This window comes from Syngnathus typhle, linkage group LG17 (assembly GCF_033458585.1).
Source record: "Syngnathus typhle isolate RoL2023-S1 ecotype Sweden linkage group LG17, RoL_Styp_1.0, whole genome shotgun sequence".
In the NCBI taxonomy this organism is placed as follows: domain Eukaryota; kingdom Metazoa; phylum Chordata; class Actinopteri; order Syngnathiformes; family Syngnathidae; genus Syngnathus; species Syngnathus typhle.
Window position 1 is genome coordinate 2,789,982 of NC_083754.1, and position 19,511 is coordinate 2,809,492.

Consider the following 19,511-nt stretch of genomic DNA (forward strand, 5'->3'; position numbering starts at 1 on the left):
TTGTCAATGGATTTATTTTCCCATGGGACCGCCCATTTCCTTCCCATGGGAATAACAGGCAAACAGGAAGTGATGCCCAAACGGAATTTTGCCAGATAAAAGAATCCGGTGGTTATTCTAAGGCCCTCCAGCATGCTCGTGTGTTTTTCACTTGACCAGTCGACATCTTTGGTAGGTGGCCATCACTGTTAAGGTGTTTTGTGGAGCTTTTTAAAACAGGTTTACAATATTTAATGTATTTTTCTTGGTCACTGCGTCAAATCAAGATTATCGGTTTAAGTGAGTTTCAAAACATATCTTCATTTTGGCACCATCTTGACACTAGCTTTTGTAATATGGCAAAAAAATTCCCTCTCCACTTTTTTGAAAACCAAATTCCAAGAAAAATAGTCTCGTGACTGATTGAATTGCCTCAAAGGAAATCTTTTTTTGCATGGAACAAAAATATTTACTACTCTTGGAAATCTATCATAATAAATAATAATAATTAAAAAAAACAGCAACAAGAAAAGAGGATTAAGACTGTGTCCACTTAGAGAAAACAACAAAAACAAAGAAATAAAAAAATCTCCACGGGGTATCTTCCACTCCAAAGACAACAACATTAAGATTTTAATCTTTTTGTGCTTTGTCAGCCTGCACAAACATATCAATTGTGCAATTTGCCTTCCTTGCACAAGCCACATGAATGTTGACATCCCCATTCATATGCCTTGCACACTCCTGTCCCGAAACTAAAGTGACATAGAGCATGTGCGTACTGTCCAAGTCAAGCCTGGCTCACCCTTATGTGTTTAGTTTTGGTTACTACGAGGCAGTTGTGTAAACAAATCAGGGAGATGATCACAGCCCTACATGGCAGTCGGGAAACTAAGTGCGGACATCAAGCTTTAGGAAAGTGTTGTGAGGAAGAAAAAGCCAAGCCACTTTTTCAATGGCATGAAGTAAAAGTACTGGAAGATTTTTTTTTCCACGTGTATTTTACTTCATTATTTATATTTCTCGCAATTTTCAGTTTTAATTGGCAACATTTCCTAAATCACTCTTTGTTATTCTTAAAGGAGAAGCCAACCCCAATTTTTTTTGTTCTGCGTAGCCCAACTAGTCAAAACACATTCTGATTAATATTTTATATTAAGTTTGTTTGTGGCAGGTTATATTATAATTCTGCAAAGACATTTCATCACGGCACTAGTTTCACTGGTGCTTATAAATTTATAAAAAAAATTAGAAACAATATAAATATACTTTTAAACATTTTAGTGCACTTTTGTCTTTGTTACTCCCTGTCTATCTTCAGTGTATTGTCTGTGCATAGAATGATTGCTGTTCTGTATGATAACTAATACCGAGACAAGCGTTTCCATTGGCTGGCCACGTTATCATGCGGATGCAGTCATTCCTGGTGTGAAGTCTTGTCAAATGTCAAAATGCCATGCAAATATTCATGCAATTTTTATTTTTTGCTCAAATATTTTCACTTTTTTTACTGTCACAGTCTTGGTTGCTACTGTTCTGTGTTACTTTTTTATGCGATGTTAATATCAGTAAATTCCTCCCCAATTTTATTTGTACTCTTTGCAATAAAATAATAAGCTTAAAACACACATGAAACTAATTATAATAAGATGTTTTAACAAATATTACACTTGCTAGGCGATTGAGCAAGCAGTTGTCCTGAATGTGACTTTCCTTTTGAGTTGCACCTTCACCCTGTCAGAATCTTCCCGAACCCACTTCCTCCTTGTCCTTGTGCCACCCGTTCAGTTTCTGCATGCATCTAACCGATGCACAAAGTGATCTTGAATGTCTCACAGGAGACAGGAAGAGAGAAGAAGTGGCTGAATGGCTGCAGACATGCTCCCTGGAAGACCACCGGAACCAGAACCATTCCACCGCCCTTCCCATAGCCAACGGTCACTACCTGGCGCTGGTTCCAGGCAACAGGAGGCCCATCGACCCAACTGTTGCGGCGCAGTTTGCTCAAATTGAACAACCTTACATCGATGAGTACGGTGCTTTGCACGGGGAGCAATTGCGCAGGCTCCAGCATCACCAGGAGAAGCTTCAAGAAATGCACCACCGCCAAGAACAAGAGAGACAGAAGAAGCAGTGGTTGGAGGAGGAGCGGCTCCGGCTTGAGCAGCAGAAGCAGCTGGAGAAACAGAGAAGGGAACTTCTGCAGCTGCAGCTGCAACAGCAGCAGCAAGAGCATCGCCAACGCAGGCAGGTTCTACAGTGGCAACTGGAGCTGGAGCAGCAGTACCGCATTCAGCAGAAACAGATCCAACAACAGCAGCAGCTGAGAAGAAGTCCGACCGGAGTCATGCTCTCGCCATCTTCCGGTTTGTGCACCATCTACGAAGCCATGGAGACCAGCGACGAGGACGATGACGCCAGAGTAGAACGTAACAGGAACATGCAAGGACGGAGGATGATGATGATGCGAGACTTCCAGGAACATCCATTCCCTCCCCAAGAAGCCGAGTGGAACCAAAAGGTGGACATTGTTCAACAGCTTATCAACCAAACACTGATGTTGTCTGAAAATGGAGACTGTCCACCCCTCCTTCTCCTACCTGTGGGGACAGGTGGAACTTTGAATCGCCTCGATAGCAGCAAGTGGCCCAATTTGCTGCAAGAGTTCACTCCCCCTGCTGCTACCGTCACATCGGTCAGCAGCTACTCACCAGACGGCCAGGAGGCCTCCTCACCTGGAGACTGGACTGTGGTGGAGGTGGAGACCCAACACTAGTCAACCGGGAAACAAGGACATAAAGGAGTTTAGTCTTTTGCAACACACTGATTGGTAAGTTGGGTGGCAAGATTCACAATTATTTTGCATTTACGCGTTTAACATTGAAAAAAAATCCCTTTGACAAATTAACTAATCATTTCAAAATACACATCAATAATCATGTAAGCAGGATAGAATTGAATTGGACATTCTGAAAAACTCTGATCATCTGAAATACTTCTTTCTTGAACTTTAGTGGCAAACTAAATAGTGTCTCGCCATCTAGTGGTTGATAGTGAAACTACACCACAAATAAATGGGAAAAACTAACTGCAACCAAAATTGTATTTTAAAAAAATCTCAAAATAGCAGTCCTCTGAACCCAGAAGTGTTTTATAGTACCGATACTGTTAAATATGATCACAGCATGCTTCCCTGCTAAATTTGTCTTCATTTAAAAGCACTGCTTTCATTCCGTTTACATGTATGTTGTGTGGACCATGCAGACATCTATGGTGTTTTTCTTCTATTCAGAATTCTCTAGAACTATTTGATTAGATCTCAGATTGTGAGAGTATACCTAGTGTGTGTATATGTTTCTCAAACTGACAAATGGCACTTATATTTCCCTTTATCATGTCAACTGGAGTGTCCACACAGGTAAGTTCTGTTTACTGATGTTCATGTTAGTGGCCCACCAAACCCTCAGTGTGGAAAAAAAAAATGAAACAGACTATTGTACTCATCAAATAGGATTATTTTCAGTCTAAAAAGGCTTTGAGCACACTCAACAGCATCCAGTCATTAAGTGTTGCTGTGACTTCATCGGACAACCAGGATTTCATGGACCCAATAGAAGCATCAGTCATGGTGGACTGAAGGGAGTGTGGGAGAGAAGAAGGCCCTTCTTGTGCTGTCATGGGAGGAGGGGACACAATGGACGGGTGAGGGCCTTGCAAGGGTGCTGGGGGGCGTCAGGGGTGCAGTTGTTGTCATCCCTCTCAAATTCCAAAGCTGTCGCCTCATTTCCTGGGTCAGCCAGCATTCAGGGAGTCGCCAAGGTTACCGATGATGTCATGGTGAGGGAAGACGGGTTTATTTGGGATGAGACAATGCACCGTTTTGGGCGGGTAGCTGGTGGGGATGGGAGGATGGGGGGAATCTTTATTCTTGTAAGGTCATTTTGCAAAAACTTGAAAAAAAAAAGTAGGTTGTTTATATATTCCACTTTATTTTATAAATAATTTTGTAAAGGTGTATTACATGACTGGGCAAGTAGCCACAAACTTTTACAGCGTCCCACATGGGGAACAGCTGCTTTGTTTTTTAAGTCTGACAGGGAATTTGCGCCCCCTTGTGGCTACTACGGTCATGGGATACACTGAGTTGCTGGAGATTTAATTAATGCCCAACATTTTTAAATGCAATCATATCTTTAGGCTCAGCGAGCACTTTAAGGAATGGTAAGGTTAGAAAAATGGACCAATATTAATCATCTGAAAACTGACTTTAACTGTGAATTCTGAATATCCCCAGATATAAGATGTTTAGACACTTTATATTCACTGTATGTTGTACATTTATATGTCTTTACAATCTTGTGTTATTCAAAGTGTAGGAAAGCAAGCTTAACCTGATAATTATATGCGTTAATGGAGCAACAGTGTCATCTAAAGGCTGGATGAGACATTAGCCTTTGTATTATGAAAAAGTTTTATACAACAAATATTTATAGAACTGCTACTATTAAAAAGAAATTTTCTATGTATTAAAAATTTCTATATCTGCCATCATGTGTGGCATTTGAAAGCAGCATGTGCACAATTCATCTATTCTCTAGTTTTTTAAACTAATGTGGGAAACACAAAATATATTATATATTATATAAAATAAGATTTATAAGACAGACAGTAATATTGCTAATAGCTGCTATACATTTATATTAATTCATTAAAGGTTTTATGAATATCCCCTCTCTAATGAGCACAACCAGCGTTTGCAATGCATGTTACTGTATATCATTTAAATTATATTGTCTAGAGTGCCTCAATGTCCCCTGTTATTTATTCTTCAACTGCTTTCCTCCACATTTTTCTCTATATTGTGTCCAAATTTCATGTTTATGTAGTCACAACTGTTTACATTGAAAATTGTGTTGTTATTATGTGTTAGTTTGATCTTGTTTTTGTTTTTTGGGTTTTTTTAACCGCACAACGACTTCTGGTGTTCCATTTGCCAAGTCACTTCCTGTGCAAAACTGAGATAACGCTTGTTCAAATAATAAATAAAAACAGTTGTTGACAACATTTGTGCATTTGTCATCTTTGCAAATGCACTCCACGTGTATTAGATATCAAATAAATAGTGATTTACATATCTTGTAGAATAAGAAAATGACAATCCTAAATATTGTAATCTGATACTTGTGATGCTGTCACTATGTCTGGAAAAAAAAATGTTTCCAGGAGAATTGTACCTAATATTATGGCCAACGAATGTCTTCACAAATGGAGCATACGGCTGCTAGCGCCTCCTGCTGTAGTTTCCGTTTATCCGCAACAGGTCCGACTCCGGATGAAGCAGACTCAAGTGTACTGCATCAAGCTGTAATTAATATGGTTATGAAGCGGTAATATATGCTACACTTTCAAAATAAGAGCTTGATATTTTCTCTTTCTTCCCAATGTTAATTTTATATTCAATGCAGAGCAGTGACCAATTCTGAAAATATTTACAAGCAGTTTTTAGTTTTAGGTCATTTTTTTAGTGACTCACAAATTTTCCCAGTACAAAACGGATGGATAGCTTGAGGGGAGGACGCACCCGTTTTATTTTTAAAGGTAAAACCGGAAGTGCTTCTTTTCCTTTATGTTACTTAGGTAACTTGACGCTCGTTCCGCCCTCCCTTGAGCAGCTGTTCAACGGTGGCAGGTCAGGAGTACGCGTAAGGTGGCGGACATGTCCCTGGGGGTCCGCGGTGTCTGGTGGTGACTCCGGTGGGTGACCATCTCCAGAAGATGATCACACCGCTTCCCCACGCTCACAGCACTGCAAGACACGCTGCACAACGCGATGCGGCTCAGGGTCCAACGAGGAGGCAACGGTCTCCTCTCTCCCTTCCGCTTAAAGCATCTCCTCTCCCGGTTCACGTTGACGTTTCCTCCGAGTAGTTTTTTGGAGTCTTGTTGACACATACGACGTTTGGCCCATTTCTAGTCGCAAACTGGCAAGTGCACCATGATTTGATCTTTAAAACGAAACAAGCGCTAATAGGAGTCACCTGGAAGCACATGATGGCCAACGACCTGCAAGTAAGTTCATCATTTTTTGCATTTTTTTTTTTTTTGCATCTGCAGAAATCAGTTTATTGTGCATGACTTGAGCGTTAGGTTGAGATTGATCATGGAAATTGCACTTGGTTTATTTGTCTGCTGGGGCTTTTGAAAGATGGTCTAAAATGTTATTTTGCTAACGTTAATAGGCTTACAGCACAGCTTATTGTGACGTTCAGTCATTGGGCACATTTCGGAAAGTTTCATTTTGGGTCAATGGCTTATTGCAAGTAAAAGCCAAAAATTTTAAATAATAATAGTAACATTTGCGGGGCTTTATATCTTGTTCGAGCCATTCCTTAATGAAGAAACAGAGAAAAGAAGTGGATAAAACTAAAAATATTGACCAATTAATACTAATAAGGCAAAATAGTGTGTTTTTTATCATGGGAAATTTTGGGCCAATGCAGCGTCAGTGAACTTTGGTTGGCCTCGTTGTACGTATGAATGTGTGAATAAATTTAGAGAAGGCAAACTTCTCACCCTTTGGTGACCGTTTGGATTATATCATGCACAGTCGTTGGCGTCGGTAGACTTCAGTGAGTCATCGGAAGGTGTCGTGGTGTCATATGGTGTGTCAGGTTGCAGGTCTCCTGGTGTCGGTCCAAGCCAGGATGGTGTGGAGCGAAATGTCAGCACAGCTAAGGCTGAATCAACAGTGCATCTTTGTGTTATCATCTAGTTGTGTTCTCCCTCATTTCATTTTTGTCCACTGTTGGAGCGATGCTTGGAAGTGTAGTGCATTCCAGCTGTCTCCCCATCATCCTCGGGAACTAACAAGTTGAATATTATTGTAATGTATGCAGTTCTAATGAGCAAGAGGAGCTAATGAGATGTTGAGCATCGTCGAGCTCCCCCTGCACCGCAATGACGGCTTTTCTGCCCACTCTAATGTATTCAGTGATAGTGTCATGGTGATTGCAGAGCAGTGAGTGGTAGCAGATAAAGACGCTCCGATTGAGGTTGCTTGAACCCTCTCGCATTCGGCCTCAGTGGGAGGCCTTGCATGACCTCTATGACCTTGAGCGAAAAAATAACGATGTAATTAGATTTTTTGGGGGGGTCGGTAGAGGCCACTCAATAACTTGGCCTTTTTTTTTTTTTTGCTTCTTTTAACAACAGCCTCACACAGAGTGGATGATATAAGTATTTTCTGCTCGTTTTATTTGCTGGCGGCTTGTTTATCTTTTTGGCCCGCCTCCTTCAGATGACTTCAGGGGTGTAAATCAAACATGGCGGTAAGGACACAAGCACTGCGCTGAGCTGATAATGTAACGTTCGTTATGGGGAAGCTATGCAGTCTGCTGGCTCGCTCATGAATTGTTTATTTCTTTTGGGGTTTAAAGTGTAAGAGCATGGGAGAGGAGCTCCTGCCACTGCCGCCGCCGCCGCTTCTTTCCTGGGTGGAGAGGAGCAGCCAAATGACTTTTGTATCGATCGTCCGGCAAAATGAAGGCGGCTTCTTCCATTTTCTTTAATGGCCTCGGAAGACTTTGGAGAGGGCTCCTCATCGAACTCAGCCGATTGTCTCCCACGTGTTATGACATCTCTACTTCTGCCACGAGAAGATAAAGAGGCTGAGGGTGTGAGTGTGTCTCCGAGGCGGGTCGCAGTTTTCCAAAACATCCTTCTCATTTCGTCAATTGGATTAGTTGTTCGTTGCCTTCTCCTACTTGGGTTACTTCTAAATATTTGGACCTGTGGGAAATAATGTCGATTTAAAATCGATCATTTCAGACATGGGATAACTGTGGAAAGTTCTGTTTTGTAACAAACAGCAAGAATTGTAGAAACAAACTATAAATAGTTTTGAAGACTGAGGTCCTCTTTCACAGTAAATAGTCATTTTGGCATGTCTGCGTCTGTGACGTGAGTCAAAGTTTCACTTTAGGATAAAACATTTTTTTTAAGACAAGATCCAGAACATAACAATACCATTAGAACAGTAGAAAACTACAAATATATAGAAGACCAACTTTAATTAGCGTTGCTTTTCCACAATAACCTGACTAAGACTACAAAATAACAAACACAAAGTTTATATTCTATTATTCAATGGAAACACTACAAGAACTAAAATAGTGCACGCAAACTTGTACGATGAAACTACTGTAACGGACCGAGGTTCTTAAAAGTATCTGGGTCAGCGTCTGGCTATGGATGACCTCTGTGTTGGACAATTATAGCCTGTAAGATTTATCTTGACCTCTTCAGAATATGACCATAGGAAGTCCAAACTAGTTTTGAGAGAAGCCCAAGGTTGTGTGACCTGGTTGTGGTTCCACCTGATGCATTTGAGATGGCTTCTCCCGCCACTGTATTGAGATCAGGCGCTAGTCTGTTTGTCGCGCTACAATAGAGGTGTCGGGTTTAAGATGAGTACAGACCCGAGGCTGAAGCCGTAACACTGCCCCGGCCGGTCCTGCCGAGAGAGGGGAAATGTTAGCGAGGGTCAGATCGTAGCACAAATACACGTCTTGGCTTTGAAAGTGTAACCTAAAACGCCGCCATTGTTGTCGTGTAGTTTTTTTTTTTGAGACGGTGGCACCAATCAGAAGCAGCCAGGCGCCATTATGACTTTTTTTTTTTTTTTGGATCCACCAACAAACAATGCATAGGAAACTTTGAGAGTGGTAACCGAAGGAGGATAAATGGCATTCTATGAATAGGATACAGTGTCCGCAAAGGGAAAGTCCAGAGAGGAGGAAGTTTGACAGGGTTGTGGTTGCATGGACTCACTTAATATCTCTATTGGCTGCCTTGTGATTAATTCTGACTCTTTGAGAGTTTATTTTTACCATGCACAAATTATAATAGCTTCAGAAGATTAAAAAATAATAATAATAAATTCAGTTGCACACAAAAGTATAGTATTAAATGGGTTTAGAGGAAATGCCAGACTGAATAATTAAATAAAAATAAAATGAATAATTAAATCAAACTAATAATTAATTAGATAAAAATTAAATTAATCATTAAATACATTTAATTTTGTTCTATGTACATATTTTAACATAATCTGACACAATTTGTTGTGCTTTGCGTGTGTGTTTTGTATTTAGCGCTTCACATCTGCCGCTACTACGCTAGTAGAGAGAATCAGTTAAGAGGGATAATGGTTCACATTATAAAATGGGCTTCTTATCCCCCTCGACTCCGTGCCAATCATCTTTTTTTTTTTTTTTTTTTTTAATCTGCTTAGCATGTCCGTTAGTATCACGTCTGTATTAGCAGCATGTGCGTCTATCCACATATGCAGGCAGCCCATATTGTTATTCAGAATTTCAACCGGCGACATTCCCACAGTCCAGACTTGCTGACACACCATAACGGACCGATTTAATGGGTGGCTCCTTTTCCTCCTGATATTAAAATGCTAACTAAACATATCGTATTTCTGTAGCAGCAAATCGTCACAAAACAAGCATGACAGAAAAGGAACCACAAAATGAACAATCACAGAAACACATTATGTGTCCTGCAAGAATTTTCCAGGAGAGGATTTTATTCTTATTCCTCCCTAAACAGAGGAACTTTTTGTTGCAGCTAAATTCACAATGGACAAAGCCGGGGAGCACAAACATAAGCATTTACTGAAGATCAACTTCTATACAAAGATACCATTCAGTTTTCTGTGAACCTCCCCAGCTGTGGAGTGCACCACACACATCCGCACATCCGCACACACACACACACACGCACACACAACATCCACTCGGACACACTTTGGCACCTGGCGTTCCTGTTCTAATTCTCCAAACGCGTGTGATGTAATGAGCGATATAACGCATACATCTCCGCCATGTTGCACAAACATCAAGAGGAGATTGAGCGGCAACGTTTCCGCTGCAATATGAGGGATTTTAGAGATTATCAGGCAACACACATTCAGTCCAAGGTACATTGTGTAAGCCGTTAGCTCATTCACGTCAGACCAGAGTGCAAATTATAATTCCAGTCTGATGAGTGTTATTGCTCGACACTAGCCAATTGTTTTGTGTGTGTGTATTGACTTTTCTGACGCCAGATTTAACAAGGGTAACTTTGCTTTGGGGTGGGGGGGAAACATGTTGCTGTGGTGACCTCCCCCCCCCCCCGAAGCTAAAATAGGATTCGTTCCGATCCAGTCAAAATGGTGCACCTCATTGCACGTGTCGTATCAAAGACGCAAAGCAATTAGTGATGCTTCTTTCATTACTTGGATTAAAGGTGGCTCCGTGTTGTGCTGGGTCACGGGAACAAAATGTCCACGCAATCAGTAATAATCAACACGCAAAAAGGTTCTGCTGCAAAATATCTCATAAAGACATGGCTACTGCTAAGGAGGAAAGAAGCCGCAGGAATACAGCTGGTTACATCTTTCTTCTGGGATGTGAGTATTTTTTTTTTGTTATCTTCTGTGACCCAATATCAGAAGACTCTGGTCAACCTCCTCTACATGTTCTCTACTGAGGACGAGGCGTATTGTGGAAAGAAATTGGTGACTATCCAAAAGTCAATTATGCGGCCTGGCACCTGGGGGGAGCTCAATCGTTTCGTTTTTTATTTTCTCCTTTTTTTTTTTTTTAAAAACTATTGACGTCTACAACAAAAACTGCGGAAATGTCAAGTCCTTTCTAGTTAAAGGTCAGTGGAAAGGTTTTGCCCTTTTTACCCTTGGTGGGGTTTCTCAGCTCTGCTCATTTAATCGGACTGAAATTGTGTATTCTGTGCATATACCCCATGCGGCTTTCTTTATTTTTTTTCCTTGTTTATATTTTTAGAGATGCAGAACAATTGGTTGAACATGACCACAATTTTATTTAACAATGCCGCCTCTCTGCTTTGGGTAGCAACAGGAAGCTGAGTGGCTGTGAGCTCTCCCACTTGCACAACCACCAGAGACTTGCATATACTGTGAGTGTGTGTGCATGTGTGTGTGTATGCATGACGCCTCTATGAACAGAACAGGAAGCCAACAGCTCGACACTGGTCTCTCTCCACCCCGTTCACTTGTTTTGGCGTTGGACAGACTTTGGAGTGTGTGATAAATCCAGTCTGGATTTTTTGGAGGAGCCGCGTATTAGTTGAGTGGAGGGTACGGAAGCCGTCTGCCGAGGGGAGGGCGAGTCAAGCCAGAGGCCAAACATGGCTAGTGAGGATGCAATAGAGGATTCTGTGAGGGATCAACCTGCGGATGACCTCGAGCTCACTGAGCTGAGTGACAGCGATCAGTCGGTAGGCAATTTTTCAGCTCAGCTCAACATGGCCGACTTGTCGGCCCTTCTCTTTTCTGCTGCTTCCTCATTCACGTCTTTGGAAATCGGAATCGCTTTTCTGCCGGGTCGCAGATATTTCGCCTCTTCCGTGGAAGCGGTCGTCCACTTGGGCGTTTTTGTTGTAGAACTCGAGAGATTAAGTGGAATTGTGATGAACACGGGTGCGTCACTGGACAGATTCGCCCTTCCTGTCTTTCATGGTGTGTCACCGCTGAGGTTTCTTGTGGGAGTGGCAAAACCAAAGTTATCAAAATGGATGAATCGACAACGAATCGATTGTCAAAATAATCGACTAGCATTTTATGCTTCGTTTTATTCTCTTGCTGCCTTGCTCATGTAAGCGTTACGAAAATGATCAACTGCAGAGTGCCCAAAGAAAACCCACAATAGGACAATATGCAAACTTCACACAACTCAAGATTTGATTTACAAACTCTTGCCAACCACTTGAGCCCCGTGCTCGAGTCATCATGTGAATGCTGCCGCTTTTGAGCCGTCCAGAAGCAGATGAGACCCTGATTAGAATGTGTATTCCTGCTGTTCTAATCTGCCGTAATCATGTTAGGGTTAATCATAGGAGCGCTGATGTCGGCTCAGCTGTTTACGCACTTAGAGTAAATGGGCTCCATTTATGTAGCATTCTTCTACCTGCAGAGGAGCTTTTAACAACGTTGCCTCATAATACCTCACTCTCATTAATAGAGCAGCCAAAAAGTTGTGCTACTCTTACTATAGAAAAATGTATTAACATTGTATTCTTATTATATTCCTATTTTAACTATTATAAGTTATATGATATGTAACATTATTTATTTTATTTATTTTATTTATTTTATTTATTTTATTTATTTTATTTATTTTATTTATTTTATTTGCACATTACATAAACACTACCAAACTTCAAAAAATATATATGTATAGAATTGTTTTTCTTTATATTCTTTGTATAAGGGGGCAAAGCAAATGAATGACATCACTTGCAATCTAAATAATCTGATAAGTGGACTTTTCTTTTTCTCCCAACTTCAGACGGATCCAGGCGGGCTGTCGGTCCTGCAGCAACTCGGCTTGGACCAGAACGCCGACCTCTCGGACTCCAGCGTGCAACAGCGCCTGGACGAGTACCGCGAGAGGATCCGCCGGGAAATCCGCAAGGAGCTCAAGATCAAGGAGGGAGCGGAGAATTTACGACGGGCCACCACCGACAAGAGAAATGCCCAACAGGTGGACTCGCAGCTACGCAGTTCCAAACGCAAGCTCGAGAATCTCCAAGACCAGCTGCAGGAGCTTGATGCACTCATTGTGGTCAAGGGACACAACGAGAACCAAGGTGCACTTCCTGAAGGCCATTCTTTAATTGCTATCACATAATTCACCACTTTGTTGAACAACAAGCATTAACCAAGGCTAACAGTAGCCAATGCTTATTAATAAACCAGCTTGTCAGTTTTACAACCTCATGTCTTGAAATAAACATAAAACACTTTAATATGCAGCATAATGTGCTGTACAAGCAGCAATGTCAGCACAGACATCCGTGCCAAAAGAAGAGTAAGTTGAGCTTGGTCCACCAAACGGCCACATATATTTTGGATTGGAAATTATTTCATTGCACACCATCCAAAAGAAAATGTCACACAAAGTAGTTTAAAAAAGTAATGATGTTCATTTTGCCATCTAGTGAGCATTTCATTATTCTGCCTGTCACTATAATGTCACTGTCCTAGATACACTTGCAGAGCTAGGTTTTTTTTTTCCATTTGGAGCCCTGGGGGGGCCAAGGAAGTCCACAAAAATTCTTTAGAAAGCTGTTAGAGATTCATAATATGTTCCCTTTGAAAATGTAAGGAGAAATGGGGAAGAAAATCCAGTCATAATTGGAAGATACTCAATTATGTGGCCTGGCACAAGCATATTTCAGGGGGGAGGCAGTGCCCCATGCCCGTCCCCCCCCTACCTCCGCCAGTGCATATAATAGAGAAAATACATATTTTGTAATTTTCGGATCAATTAAGTGATGTCCTTAACCTCTGACAGATGCTGCTACGTCTCCAGGCTCAATCAGCCGACCGTCCGCCAACCAACACCGCATTGCTGCGTTGGAGCGCCAGCTAAACATTGAATTGAAGGTCAAACAGGGTGCCGAAAACATGATTCCCATTTATGCCAATGGAGCCACCAAGGTACTCATCAAATTGACTCTTACTCTTCTCTGCATAATGTATTCTTATGGTTCTTTCGCTTTCTGCTTTTTTTTGTAGGACAAGAAACTTCTTCAGACAGCTCAGCAGATGCTACAGGACAGCAAGACAAAGATCGACATCATCCGCATGCAGATCCGAAAGGCCATGCAGGCCACGGAGCAATCTGAGGATGGCCAATGTAGGTCCCTATCCCGCTGTACTTTTTCATCCTCGCTCATCTTTCTGGTCGCCTTTTAACGCTCGCCCACCTGTCGCACTGCATATTTCATGATCCCGCCAGTAATGGATCAATTCTGGCTTCAGAACCTCACAGTGCCGCGGTCAAACACACTCAGACACGATGTGTGCACACGTTGATGGACACATCGTCCATTATAGCCCTCGAGCTCCTGGTTTGAATCTTATTGATGTTCCTGGATCCCCTTGATGTTGGCCATCAACTAAGAGCTAGGCTCTCTTTTAGCAAGAGGTTAGAGACAAAGAAGGTTGGCTCGGGACGGACGGACGGCTGAGTCCGAGACGAAAGCCGACAAAAGGATTGCACGGTATGTTGAGGTCCACTTTTTTTGTGCTAGGTAAACCTGACCTGTGTGGGGTGGAGTTGCGCGTGGAGGAGCTGTGGCATCATTACCGCGTGGAGCACGCAATGGCGGAGGGAGCGAAGAACATGCTGCGATTGCTTGGTGCAGGGAAGGTCCAAGATAAAAAGGCCATGGCAGAGGTCAGAGTTGACTGGCAAATCAACAGTTAAGTACTTGAGCAGTAAAACATTGCTCTGTGTGACCACAGGCGCAGTGTGGTCTGAGTGAGTCATCCCAGCGTCTGGACCTGCTCAGGTGCTCTCTGGAGCAGCGGCTACTGGAGCTCCCAGAGGACCACCCCAAAACCTGTCTGATCAAGGAAGAGCTGGCGTTGGCTTCCTCGTCAGCTTTCAGCATCCGCCAAAGCACACCCTATGTTCACAACCAGTACAGCACCCTGAGTAAACCATCACCTCTCACAGGTAGACACCAAGGGCTACTTAAAATAACAAAATTGACATGCAAAATTAATTTCCAAATAACAAACTTTGGGAGGGGACAAGGATACTTAACGGGGTCCTCAAAACTAAAACGGATGGCCATTGAAAAAAATATTTTTTCCCTGTGCAGGAACTCTTCAAGTTCATCTTCTGGGCTGTGTGGGACTACCAGAGGTTGTCCCAGGCAGAAGCAGAGGGACCCCTGTGGTTCTTCCCGCTTATTCCCCAGCAGATGGACGCTCCTCCTTTAAACTAAGTGGCCTCTATAGCCGCAGCACCAGTAGCATGAGCCTGAAGATCCCCGGCAAGAACGATGAGCTGTCGAGTATGTATTTGAATATATGTGGAAGAACTTCCGTTTCCTTTGGATGGATGAAACTATGCCTCTGTTTGTGCGCATATTAAAGTGGAAGTGAGCGCCGTGCTGAAGCTGGAGAACGCAGTTGTAGGTCAGACCGCTTGGAGAACATTCGGAGATCAGACGTGGGACCAAAGCTTCACCGTGGAACTGGAGAGGGTGAGAATGGATTGTCCAAATTAGTCCAAAAACAAAAATCTGTATGTGGATGTCTGCATAAAGTGGTTTCAGTATTATGTACATTTCATCCTGAATTATATACAAAATTTGTTTTCTTTTGGATCAGTCCAGGGAGTTGGAGATAGCTGTGTACTGGAGAGATTACCGTTCCTTGTGCGCTCTCAAGTACCTGAAGCTGGAGGAGTTTTTGGATAATCAAAGACATCGAGTAAAGCTAGCGCTGGAACCTCAGGGGCTGCTGCTGGCAGAGGTAGTGCAAAAAAAAAAAAGTAGCCATTTTTATGAAAGTGATGAGAATCTGAATTGAAATTCATTTTTTCTCAGGTCACCTTTTTCAACCCAGTAATAGAGCGAGGCCGAAGACTCCAGAGACAAAAGAATGTCTTTTCCAAACAACACGGTATGCTTCAGAACTCAAAACACTGGACTTGTATGTTATTTCAAAATGGGAAGCGAGCCACATAAGAGTGTGCAAGATGGCCTTGATGCATTACCAAGCCACATAATAGCCGGCTGACAATGCAGCTAGCTATAGGTCCTTTGGAGCGCTGCCAATAAAACTTGTTGTCCACCAGCATTTAAATGTTAACAGCAAAGTAAGTTTTTTTTTTTTTAACCTTTTTGTCTCAGGTAAGGCGTTCCTGCGTGCCCGCCAGATGAACGTGGACATCAGCACATGGGTTCGCCTTTTGCGGAATGCCATCCCGAGTGGAAGCAATTCACCCGCATACACACCTGGCTTTTCAAGCAACACACACACCTCTGGGTAAGAAGAGTCCAATGCGATGAGATGGGTTTTGATGGATTAGAAAAAGTCTCGTCATTTGGTGTTGTTTTGTTTGCAGAGAAATTTCAGTTGAAAAGCTAAATCTGGACGCAGAATCTCCCCTCAAAGCTGAGATCAGTGCGGTGAGTGAGTACGGGTCAAAGTGACCCGACTTAACACCATCATGTTGCACTTGGATCCGGAACATTTGGCTCTGAAGGTGACACTCACTGGCGAGAATGGAAAGTTGTGAATAATTAGAGAAAGACGAAAGAGTCCAAACCGAGACGGGTTTTAATGGATCCTAATAGGATAGAAGGGAGTGTTTGATTTGAGTTAGGCCAAATCCGACAAATGCAATCAAGTAGTGGTCATGTTGGAAAGAAAATACGGCGGGTTCTCTTTTGAGTGCAGTTGGCACGAGAGCTAAAATAAAAAAAATGTTTATTTCTCATACAATGAGAACAAAAAATAATTTGGGCGGTTGCAGAACTGATTGAGTCATTAACCCTCCAGAAATGTATTGTACATTTTCCAAGCACAAACAGTAATTAAAGAAAAAGCGGGTCATGGATTCAGATGAGCACAGGGAGAGTTAGAGCGGGAAGGCAGATGGCATGTTCGGCATGGATTGGAGCATTAGGGATTAATTAGTTTTTTTTTTTTTTTTAGAGAACTAATTAGCATGACAGGAAAATAAATGTTTTTTTTAATCTTAATATTTTTAATAATAAAACTTTTAATGAGTGGGGATATTAATCACATATTTGAATTGTGCTCCAGTTGTGTCATCCTCCTTTCTTCCCTCGCTTTCACTTTGTGGCGCTCCATAGCAGCAGACGGCCGTCATCGAGTCACCGTCCACGCCGGATGTTCCTGTTCCTGACCCCCCGACCGGATCACAGTCTCGAGACTCCTTGCGCAGGTGCCAAAATACACACTCTGTGTCTACACATGAAACCTGTGCGCATCCTGTTGCAATCTGGCCAACACAGCATGACAGCTGAAACTCAGCCCTGCACACAATATGTTTTTGGGTTGAGGCTTTTCTTGAATCATTTAATGTTTAATCTCCAGTTTTTTTCTGCATATTTTTTTTTGACTGTATGCATTGAAGTTAAACCGAAAATGCACGCACTGCAAACGATCTGTGTAATCTCTTTTTCAGAGCAAGCAGAGGCCCCGTTTGCTTGCAGGATTTCAAGCTGATAGCGGTGCTCGGCAGGGGGCACTTTGGCAAGGTATTAACGTGGCCTTTTTCATTTCACGATGGACCGACACCCTTGAGGCTCTTTTCAAACTGTTTTTTTTGTTTTTTTTTGGTGCATATTTAAAATAGTAGTCTGGAACAAATCAAATATTCGGATTAGATCATGCTGCCCCTTTGTGGTGAAATATATTAAATCACCCCTAGTGGCCATTTTGCCCTCCGAATCTGTTTTACTTATTTTTTTTAAATTGTGTAAAGCAAGTCTTTGGTGGATTCTCCAGGTGCTGTTGTCGGAATCCAAGCGAACAGGAGACCTGTACGCCATCAAAGCTCTGAAAAAAGGAGACATAGTCACACGGGATGAAGTGGAAAGGTAAACCAGCTCGCTCATCTAATAACCATCCCTGCGTTGTAACGTAATAACCGTCACGTCACTCTCATCTTCCTCCCTCCCTCCCTCCCTCTGGTATCTATGCTCAGTCTGATGTGCGAGAAGCGCATCTTTGAAACCGTCAACAGCTCCCACCATCCGTTCCTGGTCAACCTGTTTGCGTGTTTCCAGACGCCAGAACACGTGTGTTTCGTCATGGAGTACACGGCAGGAGGGGACCTCATGATGCACATCCACGCGGACGTCTTTTCAGAGCCACGTGCTGTGTGAGTTCTATTCTGTGCGTCAGGTTCTCGTTTGAGAATTAATTAAAGGGGAAATTGATGATGAGATGTCAGGCGCAGATAATAAATGTTGAGGTAATAAATGTTGCTTGAAATGTTTTTGGCTACCACAGGTTCTACTCCGCTTGTGTGGTCTTGGGTCTCCAATTCCTTCATGACCACAAAATTGTTTATCGGTAAGTCTTGAACTTCCAAAAATATTGGATATAGTTTTTGTTTGAAATAAATGTAATCATTTTTCTAATTGTAATTTATTTTTAAATTTTATATATTTTTTTCTTCTCAGAGATCTGAAGTTGGACAACCTGCTGCTTGATATCAATGGTTACGTAAAAATAGCCGACTTTGGGCTTTGTAAAGAAGGTTAGCATTTTCACTTTTAGCATCCAGCCCTTAAAGTACATCAAGTATTGTAACCTTGTTTTTTTTTTTACCCGCACAAAGGCATGGGTTATGGGGACAGGACCAGCACATTTTGTGGGACGCCCGAGTTTTTGGCCCCGGAAGTACTGACAGACACCTCGTATACCCGAGCAGTCGACTGGTGGGGCCTCGGGGTGCTCGTCTATGAGATGTTGGTCGGAGAGGTGAGTCGCTCTGATTATTTTAAAAAAGTGACTGAGCAGCAACACGTAGGAAATAATAGACGTGCATTTTTTTTTCAGTCTCCCTTCCCAGGTGATGATGAAGAGGAGGTTTTTGACAGCATCGTGAATGATGAAGTACGCTACCCGCGCTTTCTCTCCACCGATGGCATTGGCATTATGAGGCGGGTGAGATTGGAGCTTCTGATTATTTTTACTTACAGGATGTCAGAGAGTTTTTTAAATTGGTTGCTGTGTGCTCTGTTGTAAGCTACTAAGAAGGAATCCTGAAAGGCGGCTTGGCTCTGGAGAAAAAGATGCTGAGGAGGTCAAAAAACAGCCTTTCTTCAGAGTGAGTTTGAATTTATTTATTTTTTTATACATTTTTATATACACTGACACTCTTTTGATTTAGGATACGGACTGGGACGCCCTCCTTCATCGCAAAGTCTCGCCTCCTTTCATCCCGTCCATCGCAGGAAAAGAAGACGTCAGCAACTTTGATGTGGAGTTTACAGCCGAGGCGCCGACCCTCACGCCGCCCCGCGAGCGACGCACCCTCTCCCGAAAGGAACAAGACTATTTTAAGGATTTTGACTATGTGTCTGACCTCTGCTAGGGTCTGGCAATCTCAAACACTGAGGAGATGAGGACGGATGGGGATGGCTTTCTGCGGGAATGAACAGCTGGCTTGGATCGGTGCATCGGCCGTTTTGTGATCACGTGTCTCGCACATCTGTAGTGTCACTGACCTGCTGACCTTTTAGACAATCTGGAGGGGCGTTTAGAGGAAATTGAGAAGACAATTGAAGATAATCCAGATTATGTAGCAACTGAGTTGACTGGTCGTGCTGTGTGGAATCAATATCGAATCGTCATCATTGTCAACGGAATGCTCATTGAGCCAAAAAGTATCAATTGGAAGCTGATTAACGTCAGGGTAGATTTTTTTTTTTGTCTTTTTTGTCTGCTGTGCACTGCTGCCAGGTGTCCTTCTGACCCAGGGCTCAGTTATAAATGAATGTACGACGTATCATGCGCAACTTGAAAATGAACACTTGAGGGCGCCAAAGAAAAAAAATGCTTACTGTCAGTCAATTTCTGTTGATCGCGTCGGAGACAACACGTGATGCTCTTTAATAAAAGACGGCAAATTTGTAATAATATGATATGCTCTCTGTCTTAT

The 19,511-nt window shown here is 42.5% G+C and overlaps 2 protein-coding genes across 8 annotated transcripts; both read left to right on the top strand.

Moving 5' to 3' along the window:
* Positions 1 to 71: 71 nt before the first annotated feature.
* LOC133170248 (transcription factor SPT20 homolog) lies at positions 72 to 5,041 on the top strand. The gene has a single exon (XM_061303008.1). It carries the CDS (start codon positions 1,775 to 1,777, stop codon positions 2,753 to 2,755), a length of 981 nt encoding a protein of 326 aa, XP_061158992.1. The 5' UTR covers positions 72 to 1,774; the 3' UTR covers positions 2,756 to 5,041.
* Positions 5,042 to 5,642: 601 nt separating this feature from the next.
* Positions 5,643 to 19,491, top strand: pkn1b (protein kinase N1b). 7 transcript variants are annotated; one of them, XM_061303425.1, is made up of 22 exons: positions 7,455 to 7,654; positions 12,357 to 12,657; positions 13,365 to 13,510; positions 13,589 to 13,709; positions 14,107 to 14,252; positions 14,321 to 14,534; positions 14,683 to 14,877; positions 14,960 to 15,069; positions 15,197 to 15,340; positions 15,415 to 15,490; positions 15,721 to 15,856; positions 15,936 to 15,999; positions 16,690 to 16,781; positions 17,025 to 17,097; positions 17,348 to 17,439; positions 17,547 to 17,723; positions 17,855 to 17,917; positions 18,028 to 18,104; positions 18,186 to 18,328; positions 18,407 to 18,514; positions 18,597 to 18,677; positions 18,741 to 19,491. In XM_061303425.1, exons 1-22 carry the CDS (start codon positions 7,547 to 7,549, stop codon positions 18,942 to 18,944), a joined length of 2,871 nt encoding a protein of 956 aa, XP_061159409.1. In that variant the 5' UTR covers positions 7,455 to 7,546; the 3' UTR covers positions 18,945 to 19,491. The 7 variants fall into 7 exon arrangements, 6 of the variants coding, with proteins under 6 accessions (XP_061159410.1, XP_061159407.1, XP_061159406.1 ...); XM_061303427.1 differs by lacking the exon at positions 7,455 to 7,654 and adding an exon at positions 10,936 to 11,286 and having other exon boundaries at positions 16,693 to 16,781; XM_061303426.1 differs by lacking the exon at positions 7,455 to 7,654 and adding an exon at positions 5,643 to 6,048 and having other exon boundaries at positions 18,186 to 18,514.
* The last annotated feature ends 20 nt before the right edge of the window (positions 19,492 to 19,511 follow it).